At 43.2% G+C, this 13,369-nt stretch overlaps 1 protein-coding gene across 1 annotated transcript; it reads right to left on the reverse strand.

Moving 5' to 3' along the window:
* Positions 1-2,864: 2,864 nt before the first annotated feature.
* LOC115249087 (uncharacterized) lies at positions 2,865-12,885 on the reverse strand. The gene is given in 12 exon segments (XM_029833373.1): positions 2,865-3,823; positions 4,008-4,174; positions 4,270-4,356; positions 4,556-4,675; positions 4,752-4,872; positions 4,968-5,143; positions 5,241-5,435; positions 5,560-5,701; positions 11,222-11,541; positions 11,979-12,131; positions 12,133-12,426; positions 12,428-12,885. Coding segments are annotated over 12 exon segments (3,051 nt in total). The 5' UTR covers positions 12,863-12,885; the 3' UTR covers positions 2,865-2,982.
* Between the last annotated feature and the right edge of the window lie 484 nt (positions 12,886-13,369).

Consider the following 13,369-nt stretch of genomic DNA (forward strand, 5'->3'; position numbering starts at 1 on the left):
GTTAGATCACATCTTAGTTATGCTGTTATAGGCCAAGGCTGCCGGGGTCCAGAAACATGATCACCTGACAGGCCTCTGTCACTCCACTGGGTCATGGTTTCCTCTCCTCTCCTCTCCTTTCCTCTCCTCATCAAGCAGACTAGTTATGCTGATTCTTGTGTAGTTTTTCTGCTCCCCCCCCCCCCCCCCCACTTCTATTTATTTACAGGTATTGCCGCCCTCGGAGCTGCATAATGACCTCCGGCCCCACTGAAGTGATTGTATATCATATTTTTTGTGTGTGTTTCTGTGCTCTGTGCCTCTCCTCTCCTCTCCTCTCCCTCTCCTCTCCTCTCCCCCTCCTTCTCCTTTTCCTCTCCCTCTCCTCTCCTTTCCTCTCCTCTTTCCCCTCCTCCTCCTTCGCCTTCTCCTCTCCTCTACCTCCCCTTCACTCTACTTCTCCTCTCCTCTACCCCTCTCCTCTCCTACCTATCCTATCCTCTACCTGTCCTCCCCCTTCTCCTCTCTCTTTACCCAGCCCCCCCATCAGCAGGAGGGTCCCCCTACATGAGCCTGTTCCTGCTCAAGGTTTCTTCCTGTTAAAGGGGAGTTTTTCCTTGCCACTGTTGCTTGTCTGGGGTCAGGCCCTGGGATTCTGGAAAGCGCCTTGAAGCAATTTTGATTGTATAAGACGCTATATAAATAAAGATTGATTGATTGATTGATTAAGATGTTTAGATATAGAGGTAGTGACTGAAGCATTGATTGAGAGTTATAATCAACACTGGACGACCGACAAAGAAATAAAAGCAGCTACTGACAGACATGGTTGATATAGATTACTCAGAATATCTACATAGACTGCAGGTTGAGTATGAATATGTCTAACTTACACACCCCAGATGAGGCCATGCCCCCCCCCAGTGTGGGCCCTCTCAGCTTTACACTGCCTGCCGTGGAGGCGGCTCCCAGTTGAGCGTCAGCCCGTCACATGCCTTCACCCCGACTCCAAAGCCTTCTTCCTCATCCTCACTCTCATCCTCACGTCTACACCTGAGTTTCCTCTGCCGCCACCTATTGCTCCTTCTTCGAACTGCAACTCTCCTACCACGACTGTATTTCCTCCTGCCAACACTTTTAATTTCATCCCTTAAATTCCCCTTTTTCCACATACTTGCACTCGACAATCCCGCGTCACACTTGTCCTTCTCCTTTTTATTTTCAGTTACGATTTTCAACATTATTTGTAAGCCCTTTTCCTCATCTCCTTGCCCTTAGAATCTGGCTCTGTACTTATCCTGGAACTTTTTGCTTTTTTCCCAAGTTTTTTTTTTACCATCTATTGTTTTGGCCAGCTGTCGTTTAAACAGTTTTTCCAGCCAACTGTCGCGGGGCCCCTCGCCCCCAGTGTTCTGTGCCTCAGCCATAAATCTGTCCAGAACCAAATTCGGACCAATCTGTCCAAAACCAAGACAAAAGTCTACCAAATCTGGACCAATCTGTCCAAAACCAAATTTGTCAACTTGTGGTTACTTCTCGGTCAAAACGGCCAAACGCCTCTCTTTACTCGTTTTCAAATTTAACTATCAACACGGTTCACTCGACATCATTCAGCACTTTCGATTTAACAGGCAGTGCTCACCTTATAATCGGGCCCTTTCAGAATGATGCCGAGGACTGGTTGATCCAGACCCTTGACGTGCGTGCCTGTCCAACTCTCCTCTGGAGCACATCACATCGGGGTCACCAAATTGTCGTCGAAATCATCCTCAGAAGTGTACTCAGACAGGCGCATGAACGAAGTTCACCACAAATTGAGACCAGATGTCAAAGTTCCTTTTCTACCTTGGCAAAGGGAAGCCCCGCTCCGTTACAGACACGTCTGCTGTCGCGCTGTCCTGGAGACTCTCACTCCACCCCAGCATTGTCTCTTTTATTAAAACAGGCATGATTACATGGCAGGAGGCGTTTCTTTAGTTCCATTGTTTGCATCAACTGAGTCACATTGCCCATATTTGACCATATTGAAGTGGCTCTCGGCCTACGCACAGGTGCACAGCCATGAGAACCCTAACCCAAGCAGATATCACACATTATTGTTTTGTCCTCCTTCTCACAAACACGCTCAGATACAGTTTCCCCAGTCCACTTTTCCCCAGTTAATCCTTCTCACATTATCTACGAAACTACTCTAATTTCATTAAAATACTGTAGCTATAACATAAAATGCAATTCGCTATATTTCACAACACCGCGCTGACACACGATGGTAGTCCTGTTGGGACAAGTTCTGCAGGGTGGCGTCAGCACTCAGGCTCGGAGAGAAGCCGATGACAAACACCTGGACACCACCAATCAATGATTGAAGACAGTTAGACCTTGGACAATGTGTTTAACCATGAATAACGCTACAGAGATACCGACCTTGTTCCAGTGAGTGACCAGCGATGTCAACAGGAGCAGGAAATCTGCATAAAGCTTATGTGTTAGCATGAAATGAACGTTCAAAAAGAAACAGGTCCCAGATTTTACTTGCCTTTATTCCAGTTTACTTATCATCAACAGCTGCCACACACAGATTCGCGATCAAAACCACCCGTTTTCAAAAGCCGTTTTGGACCGCTTAATGCCATGCAATTCTATGGGCACGTTAGAACCACAAGACTTTAAAATATTACCGTGGCAAGTTTAATCAATTTAGCTTACCCGGTGAGTTAAACACAAAGGTTTTGTCAGTTCTGAGGCGTTTTCCCCCGCTCTGTTCTGCATTGAGTTAATAGGGAATTTAGCTCCTTTTACGGGGCGCTGGTTAATATATCGTCCTCAAACCAACGATTGTGTTTTTTAATCAATCTATGAGCTTTTTTTGTGCTGGATCCCACTTTTTGTGCCTAAGAGGCACACCCAATGAATCAACACACTATCACAGTCCATATCTTCTTTAATAATACAAACCATAATTCAAGCACAGACAGCACACCCACAAGTCCTTACACTCACACACTATTCATCACAGTTGGCTTCCAAGCAGCTACAGAATACACTCTTTATACGCCTGCAGACTTTAGCAAACCATTTAGAGACTTTAGCTCGAAACACGCCTTTCTTTTTAGAAGGTGATTTGCTGCTGTTTTCAGAAGTTGTGGCATCAGAGTAGTCACTACAGGAGACACCCTCTGATGAATAGCTGTCACCTTCAGAGGATGTACCATCAGAAGTTCCATTACTGGAGACTGTTTTTTCCTCAGATAATGAGGAAGCATTTTCTACTGAGGTATCTACATAAGAAGTATCACTAGACGAATCTTCAGAGGACTGTTGTTGCGAGGACTCTGTATTCCACTGGGCTTTCCGTGGATTTAGTATCACTGTTTCCTTCTGTGAAGACTCACTCTCTTCTTCCACTTGGGACTCTGTATGTTTGGCCTTATTGGCCTCTTCCATTAACTTACTGTTACGAGCAAGGCACAGAAGCTCCTCTGAGAAACTAATTACTTTTTCTGGTGAGATCCCGGTGACTTCTTTTTGTGAGGGCTCACAGTCTATTTCCTCTAGAGATTTTGTGAATTTTCCCTTCAAGGACATGATGGCTTCTGCCTCAGAGGTCTCGCTGGATTCTGCCTCGGAGGACTCGCTGGATTCTGTCTTGAGCACTTTTCCCTTAAAGGGTTTGATGTCTCCTTCTTTGGTGGGCTTCTTTTCCTTCTCCAAAGTCTTTGCCTTTTTCTGAGAAGACCTTCCTATTTTTGGCTCAAATGAGTTATTTTCGTTTCTCTTCTCATTTGAATTATCATCTGAAACTTCTGTGAAGGCCAAACTGTTGATTTTTTCACACATTGTCAAGCTGCAAAAAACACATTGTGTAAATTAAAAATGTACAATTACAAAACATCTTATTAATGATACACAGTATCAGTAGAATCAGCTATGTAGTGGGAGTTCGCTGTGCTGTGCGGTTTGATATGTCTCTTTAAATGTTTCAAAAACCTACAACCTCACTAATATCAAATAGAAATAATGTCACTTACTAGTCTTTGCTCTCCACTGTTCTCAGGTGCCCCATTGTTACAAAGTCATGCTGCAGGGCTTTCTCAGGAGAGATTCTCAGACGCTCATCAAAGTGGAATAACTTCTTAAGGAGATCATAAAGAGCCCAGCGGTCCTTCATTTCATTTTTATCATTTGTTGGATTGGCCTGCCATTGTAATCAGTGTTTCAATACAAAGATAATCAATCAGGAACAATGAAATTAATAATAACTGTTTTTTTTTTAAAAAAAAGAGTGCTTACCGAAAACAATTGTGTTAGAGAATATCTAAAACTCTGAGGAACGTCATTGAAGTTCTTTAAATTAGCTAGACCATATTCAACTGGTGTCTGAAAGAACAAACCCAACAGTTCGTGAACATACAATTTTCCTGCCCTCCCAACATTTCAGCAGATAGGAAAAGGATTTGAGATGTTACACCCAAATTCAAATATCTTTGGACTCTTGGAAATACCATGAGTGAGTAACATATTTATGTTAGCAGTGGTGGATAAGATCAGTATCAAAGTGCAGAGAACATGTGCTCACCTTTAATCTCCATGAATGACCAGAATGGTTTGCCACCTTTACAAAATATCTGCTGGTGTACCTCCCAGCATTTAATATGTAGTTTGGGGGCATACCCAGTAGGTCTATCATGTGTCTCATCTGTAAACCAAACATTCACAGTTGTTCAGAGGATATACTCTAATTGCCTATAGATATTTTTGTCAAGTATACTTGCATTTTGATATGATGAGCAATTGCGGATGGTTTGAGGGTTGTATAAAAACAAAAGGATTTGGCCAACTCCCCAAATATCAAGTGGATACGAGAAGGGGAGACCGAGCATAATTTCTGGAGCCCTAAAAACACAAGTCAAAATAAAAAATGTTATATGGAAAAAATAAAAGAAAAAAAGAAGACTTAATAATAATATTATTACTGCAGGACAAATAACCTCAGTCCAGATGCCTGCATGATGGTCCCTGTCTTGGCCTCATGGGTCTGAAGTGCCAGTCCAAAGTCGATTAGTTTAATTTTTAATCCTCTTTGGTCCACTAACATGATGTTGTCTGGTTTTAAGTCAGTGTGCAGGATTCCAAGTTTCTTGAGGTCTGATAGAGCCATAAACAGCTGGAAGAAAATTAATACTTTTTAAAATTAAAACTAGGATGCTCTGTGATCAATTTATGAAAGTTGTAGAATTAAGGTTTGCTAAATATTATTTTACCTGCTTTGCAATTGGTCGAATTTTAGACACACACAGTGGTTTGCCTTTTCTTAATTTAAAAACATTAAAGAAGTCATGGCTCAGCATCTCATACACCAGACAGAGCTGACTGTTGTGTTCAAAATGGTCCAGGAGCTTTACAAAGTGTGCATGATTCACACGAAGACTGGAATGGATAAATTCCAATATCATTTTCTGTGAAGGATAAACATGACTGATAAGAGACCAAAATATGGGCAGGAGAACAATTGTTTTCTAGGAAGTGGTTATTGCCATTTTCAGAAAGAAAGATTTCCAGAGTTAAATTATTTTTCCTTACTTCTCTTTGGCCACTTTTGAATTCCTTGGAATCCTTGATGAACTTGATCGCCACAGATGCCTTTGTATTTATGTTTTGGCATCTGGCTACTTGACCAAATGCTCCTTCACCTATAATCTCCTGCACAGCAAACCCTGACTTCCTGCTGTGTATAACATCACCAGCACTTACTGTAAAGAGACAATCACCATGGAGGGAAACCATTTAGTCAACATGAAAACATCAAACACACAATTGAAGCATTATCCGTGTCCTTGTAATAATGGCAAGATGTAGCCGTCCAATCCTGGGATCTATATACTGATAGCTTATTTACAAATAGCATACAAGTGCTGGAATTGGGACCTGATCTACGATGCCAATAAAACCTACAAAACGTAACGTATGATACAGTACATTATTCTTGTTGGGAAAATCAGCAGTGACTCTGCTGCTGTGCCAACTGTGTCATGTGACCTAAAGACAGGTTTTACATTGTAAATACAGTTTGAAGTCTTACCTTTATTTATTGTTGATGGCATTATATCTGAAATGAAAATTCAATTTGGTTAATATGTTGGTAATTGTAACAATTTATTATTAATATTGTAATCTAGTCAAGAAGATGCCGGCACAATGGGGCAGCTGGAGTACTGCCGTGGTTGGTGTACCACCAAAAAGGGAAGGAGGCAGAACCAAATCTAACACTAGACAATAACTACCACATCAAAATGCCATGCCATCAGAATGTCAGGTTGTTCCATTTACGATCATTTTAACAGGTCAAAATTTGTTCAGGTAAGTTTTTTAAAGTACATAAACATTGAGAACTGTCATGCTAACATAGCTTGTCAAGCCTCCACTAGCCACCATACTTTTATTGCCCCACTGTACAGGCAAGTTTTTGGTACAGTACTGGGTGTTACCTCAGTCAGATCCAATCTAATGCTATTAAAAAAAGGTCTGTTCTTGTTGCATTAATAGATTTTAGTACACTTACTTTAATACATAAGATCCATATACTTTTGTGTAGATATATGTAAAATTATACTATTTAAAGTGACTGACTGAGTTTGATGTAAAGGTTGCCTTTTAACTTCAAAGTATAAGTGATATTAAAGTAATGGGGTATCCCCATCCTATACAGCTAGTCAAGAAACTACCATCACAACCAAAGCTGAGGCTTGTCCTCTAGTCAATGGACTTAATTACACCAGTAAAAAAAATTAGGAATGCCAAGGCCAGACTGAATAAATTTTAAGTCTTCAAGAGAATAATTTTATTTCACAGATTGCTTGATAGGACTAGGTGTTACAAGCTCTAAAAAATGACTGAACACTTGCCTTGAGTGAGTTGTGGTAGATGAGGACCACATAGTGATGTTTTTGCCCATGCAGCACATCTTGAGTTGTGCACCCAAGCTTAGCATTGGCTGCTATGGCCATTTATCAAAGACAGACTTACCTGGGGCAGGTTTACCACAGGCTGATCTCATTTGGGTGTGAATAAGTGGTCAGTTGCTCCCCATGCCTTCACAGGCCCAGCCAGAGTATGTACTTTTTTGTCACTGTCTGCTCTTCTGCTCTCGTGCTGAGGTGGAAAATTCCACTCACTCTGACACGCCCCCTCCTTCACACCCATCTGATCAGCTTTCATCATTTTCACCTGTTGCTCCCTCTTAGGACTATTTAAGCCAGTGCTGGACATTCATTCCTTGCCATATTGTTATTGCTCTATGCCTGACTTTCCAGCACATAGTTTGATTGGATGTATTGGTTCTGACCCTGCCTGCCTTGGACTTTTCCTCTGTGTCTCTGCCCTGGTAAATCTGACAACCTTCTGTTCTTATAACTAAGAGTTTTGCTGTGTGTTTGTTTGGACCATTGCCCGCCAGGGACAGTGGGGTTTTTTTTTTCCATTCCGGGGAGGCTCACATGTGTGCTGTTACCCTCAAGTATTCAATAAAGCTGTTTATTAAAACTGTCCAGAACTGCCTTGTTGCAAGTGGATCCCACCACAGCTCTGTCACTTTTTACCTACTGTAGAGAGATCCTTGATGGTCTTACTCTGGGTTTGCCATCTGGGGTTTTGCTCTGTAGGAAGCCTAGTTGTGGAGCAAACAATGAAGCCTACAGTAGCCTACCACCACTGGGCACACCTTACTCATCCGACCTGGTTCCTCTGCTTTAGCTGCCAGGTGGTTGGCCTATGTCAGCTTTCTTTTCGTATTCCTTTCGTATGGCATCTTCCCAAGGGGCCATCAACTCAACAGAGCAACAGAGATAGCGACGATTGGTCCAGAGAACCAAATTTGGTTATAGGTTGGTCCCTGCGAATTTCTATAGGGAAAGGCCCTCGCTTAGGCCCACATGCATTTCCCTACATTTAGTGAACTGGAGTCAAACAGTGGAACCTTAGTTAGTCTCCCCTTCCTGCTCAAAGGGTGTCAGGGAGAGGGACGTTTTTAGTGTTAACTTTTACTCTCCTGAGCTCAGTTGCAGCCCCTATGTATTTGAATATTTGTTTGTGACTTCTTGCAGATGTGTTTGGGGTTTGCCAGGGCTGTATACAAGGGACAGGCTGGGTCCTCTTAGTCCTGAACAATTGTAACACTTAATGACACATCAGCTTTGCCAAACACAAGGGGACCTTTTGTGCACACACCTAGCAAACATTTTAAACTCTTAAAAACTGCGCAAAAATAGGAAATAAACATGACAGAATTATCATTGTAATATTGAATTTTATTGAACTGCACAAGAGAAGAAAACACAACCATGCCAACATGTCGGCACTGAAATGTGCGTAAGAGTACTCCTGAGTGTTCGTAGGATTTGTTCTTACAAAATGACATCCTTCGGCTCCGGACGGCTCTGTAACTAAAGCCCTAGAAGAACTGAGGTCCCTCTCTTATGAATTGGCAGAAAACTCAGGTGTGGATCATGGACTTGGCTCTTGGATGTTCCAGATGTTTGGCAGATGGAAAGGGTTGATTTTTTTCTGTACTTACTTCTTTAGCCGCTTTTACAGCGGCTGTTATGTGTGGCTGCTGTTGTATCCCATGTATCCGAACTTTGTGTGTACGCATGATTACTGTTGCTGTAGAAAAGGGAACCACCGATCCCAAGATGATAATGCCTCTCTGGTCGGCCCCTAAGGAAGAGGTGGTGGGGAACCGGAAGCAAGATGGATGGATGTGATCTCTACTTAGAGATCAACAGGGGAAATGTTGTAAAATATCGCGAATTACATTTTATGCTATAGCTATTTTAATGAAAGTAGAGTATTTTCATGGATAATGTGAGAAGGATCAACTGGGGTAAACTGGGAAACTTTATGTGAGCTTGCTTGTGAAGAGAACAGAATAACAATGTGTGCTATCTGCTTGGGTTAAGGCTCTCAAGGCTGTGCACCTGTGCGCAGGCTGAGGGCCGCTTCGATATAGCCAAAATATGTGCAACGTGACTGAGCTGATGCAAACTATGTAACTATGGAAACGCCGTTTACTGTGTCTTGTGCTGAGTTTAATAAAAGAACCAACTCTGGTTGGGGGAGAGACTCTCTCCAGGACAGCGCGACAGCAGACGTGTCAGTAACGGAACGGCGCCCCCCTTGTACAAGGTTGAAAAGCAATGTTGGCTTCTGGTCTCAATTTGTGGTGAACTTGGTTCGTGCGCCTGTCTGAGTACACTTCTGAAGATTTCGACATCAGGATACCTGCAAAACTGACAATACCATTGCACAACGTGGCACAATAAGTTCCAAACCAGTATCTTCTAACTTCAAAATACAACCTTTTGACAGCATTATATCTAACAAAGCAAATTTTGCTTGTCAAATCTCAACAAAAATGTATTTTATGTAATTTGAAGTTGTGTACTGAAATTGAACTATTTAATTTTAAATGTGAACTTGTTCATCACTGTTGACTTGCAAGCAGCTACAGAAGACACCCTTTAACTGCCTGCAGACTTTGGAAAACCATTTAGAGACTTTAAACCTAAACATGCCTTTCTTTTTAGAAGGTGATTTGCTGCGGTTTTCAGATGTGGTGGCATCAGAGTAGTCACTACTGTAGAGACCCTCTGATGAATAGCTGTCACCTTCAGAGGATTACCCTCAGAAGTTCCATTACTAGACAATGTTTCTTCCTCAGATAATGAGGGAGCATTTTCAACTGAGGTATCTACACAAGAAGTATCACTAGCAAAATCATCAGAGGACTCTTGTTGCGAGGACTCTATGTATTCCACTGGGCTCTCCGTGTATTTAGTATCGCTGATTTCCTTCTGTGAGGACTCACTCTCTTCTTCCACTTGGGACTCTGTATGTTTGAGAAATTAATGGATTCTGCCTTGAACACTTTTCCCTTAAAGGATTTGATGTCTCCTTTGGTGTGCTTCTTTTTCTTCTCCAAAGTCTTTGCAGCTTTCTGAGAAGACCTTATTTCTGACTCAAATTAGTTATTTTCTCTTCTCATTTGAATTATTAGCTAAAACCTCTGAAGGTCAAACTTCATTTTTTCACACATTTTCAAGCTGCAAAAAACAGCTACCGGTAGAGTCGGGTTGGGTGGGTCAGCGAGGTCGGAGATCAGTATGCAGCGCTGAAAGTGGCGAGATGAATACAGAAGGGGGGGCAGAAAAACTTCACAACAAGTAACATTGATCTGAGCGATTTGATCTTGGCGCCGCACAAGTGGCAGCCTGTAACAGCAGTTCCTGCTCACCTTTGAGCTTTTCTTTCCTTTTTCTTTAAACATTTTTCTTCTTTTCTCCGCTCCTACTCCTTTTGTTTTTGTGTGTTGGGTTTGGTTTGGTTTTGTTTTATCTTCATCATGCACAACTGGATGGATTTACGCTTCTGCGGGCGGACAGAAGCAAGGAGAGTGGAAAGAGGAAGGGAGGAGGACTGGCAGAGTTTCTGAACGACAGATGGTGTAACTCTGGGCACATCACTATCAAGGAGCAGCACTGCAGTAAGGACATTGAACTGTTATACGTTAGCATGAAGCCTCACTACCTGCCGAGGGAGTTCACACATGCCACCTCGCTGTGGTTGTGTGTATCCCCCCCCCCCGATGCAGCCTGTGATGTCCTGTGATGTGAGGCTCTTAATGCATTTTTAAGAGTCTGTACAAACCGCTGAGCATATGTTGCAGGATGAAAAGGAGCTGATGTGATGTGTTGCACTCCATTATTCCGTAGAAATGAGAACATTTCTTGACACATAAGCTGGGGACCATTGTCGGAGATGAGTTGTGCAGGAGATCCGAAACGACTGAACATTTCTCCCAGTTTCTCAATGGTCTTCCCTGCCGTTGTTGATCTCATTATAGCCACTTCCGGCCATTTACTGTGGGCGTCAACCGCGACCAGGAACATTCTGTCCTCAACTGGTCCTGCAAAATCAATGTGTACCCGATGCCACGGCTCCTGTGGAAACTCCCAGGGGTGAAGAGGCGCTGGTGGAGAGTTGTTCCTTACTTTGTGGCACGATGAACAACTTGAAGCCATCTCTTCGATTTGTTTGTCCATTCCTGGCCACCAAAAGTAACTTCTTGCCATTTCCTTCATTCTGACAATTCCACTATGTCCTACATGAAGTTGTTGCAACACTTTTTTGTGGAATAATCACCCGCCTCCCCCATAGCAAACACCCTGACTGAACAGAAAGCTCCAACCTCCGTCCCAGGTATGGCTTCAGACGCGGATCGTCGCCAGCAGTCCGACCTTTCACCACCATGTCCAGGACTGCTGACATTTCCGTGTCAATGCGAATCTCCTTTTTCACTTGTACTGCAGAAACAGGGGCTTTTGACACCTCCGTGAAGTAGAAGATGTCCATGGCGTTTGACTCGGGTTTCGTAATAGGAAGCGGCAATCGGGACAGACCATCAGCATTGCAATGCGAATCTGATTTCCTGTATTTGATGTCATAGGAATGAGCAGATAACAACAGGGCCCATCTCTGCAGTCTTGATGCAGCAAGAGATGGTACACCAGTGTGTGGACCCAGAATGGTTGTAAGAGGTCGATGGTCAGTTAAGAGAATGAAGTTTCTCCCATACAAGTACTGATGAAATTTACAGACAACGAAAACGATACTTAATGCCTCTCGCTCCAGTTGTGCATAGTTCAATTCTGCCTTGTTCAGCGTTTGGGGGCAAAAGCGATTGGTTTTTCTTCTCCGTTTGGCATGACATGTGAAAGAACCACTCCTACTCCATACGGAGACGCGTCACAAGCAAGCTGTAGTGCCAGTGACGGGTTGAAGTGAGTCAGAACCTGCGTTGTTGTCAGCATATCCTTAGCTTTCTGGAATGCTGCCTGGCAGTTTTCGGTCCATTTCCACATTTTGTCTTTGCACAACAATTTGTGCAATGGCTGCAGCAACGAAGCCAAGTTTGGAATGAATCGTCCGTAATAATTCAATAATCGTAAAAAGGATCGTAGCTGGCTGATGTTCTGTGGCGGTGGTGCATTGACGATGGCAGTGATTTTAGACGGTGCGGTGTGAAGTCCTTCCGCATCAATCACATGCCCCAGATACTCCACAGACGGCTTAAAGAACTCACATTTGTCTTTTCGAACTATTAAGTCCGTATTCCTCCAGCCTTTGAAGCATCGCATCTAAGTTACGCAGATGCTCTTCATCGTTTGCTCCCGTACACAGAATGTCATCAAGGTAACATTGTACACCTGGTAAGCCAGTAAGGATTTGATCCATGGCGCGCTGGAATAAAGCTGGAGCTGAGGTTATTCCAAAAGGCAACCTGCGATACCTGAAAAGTCCCTTATGTGTGTTTATTGTTAACAGTTTGCGTGACTGTTCCTCCACGTGCATTTGCAGGTAAGCTTGGTTGAGATCTATTTTGCTGATTTTTTTTTTTTCCTCCAACAAGACCAGCAAATAAATCATCAATCAATGGGAGTGGATACTGCTCTGCTACCAGCACTGGGTTAAGGGTTACCTTAAAGTCCCCACAGGTCCGGATTCCACCATTTTTCTTCGGTACCGGAACAATAGGCGTGGCCCACTCGCTGGTGGTCACAGGCTCTAAAACCCCACTCTCAACCAAAGCATCCAAGTCAGCTTCCACCTTTGGCCTAATTGCGTAAGGTACTGGTCTTGCCTTGCGGAATACAGGTTCGCTCCCAGGTTTGACATGCAACTTAACAGTAATGTCCTTCATGCTACCTAACTCATCACGGAAGATCTGGTCATGTTTTTCCAGTATCGACTGCAACTGTGTCGAATGAGTTGATAGCTTCCTTACCTCCTGCCAGTCAAGACGGATTTTCCTTAACCAGGTGCGCCCCATGAAGGCGGTGAGGTTATCCCTGGTGACATAGACGGGAAGTGTCTCTGTCCAACCATTATAGTGCACCAGTACATCCGTCATCCCTTTCATTTGCACTGGGTGTCCAGTATAGGCTCTGAAAACCGTGTCTGAAGGTCGTAACTGAAGGTGCTTCAGACATTTCTTGTAGGTTTTGAAAGACACAATGGATGCCTTTGACCCTGTGTCAATTTGCATTTTTACAGAATGTCCTTCCAGCTCAGCATTAATCCAAAACCCATCTGACCTTTCATCCACACTCAACACTTTCACTGTGTTAATCTTAGCAGACAATCCCTCTTCTGAGGAATCACTGTCCTCCATTTGACTTTTAACTGTGTGAACATGTCTTTTCTTTTTGAACTTTGCATTGTCCTTTTTGTTTTCAGCCTTTGGGCCTCTTCCTGCATCATTTTTGTTTCTGCATGCTCGTTCCACGTGACCCTTCTTCCCACAGCTTCGGCAGGTTATATGCTTACACCAGCATGT

Source organism: Takifugu rubripes, chromosome 3 (assembly GCF_901000725.2).
Source record: "Takifugu rubripes chromosome 3, fTakRub1.2, whole genome shotgun sequence".
Taxonomy (NCBI): Eukaryota; Metazoa; Chordata; class Actinopteri; order Tetraodontiformes; family Tetraodontidae; genus Takifugu; species Takifugu rubripes.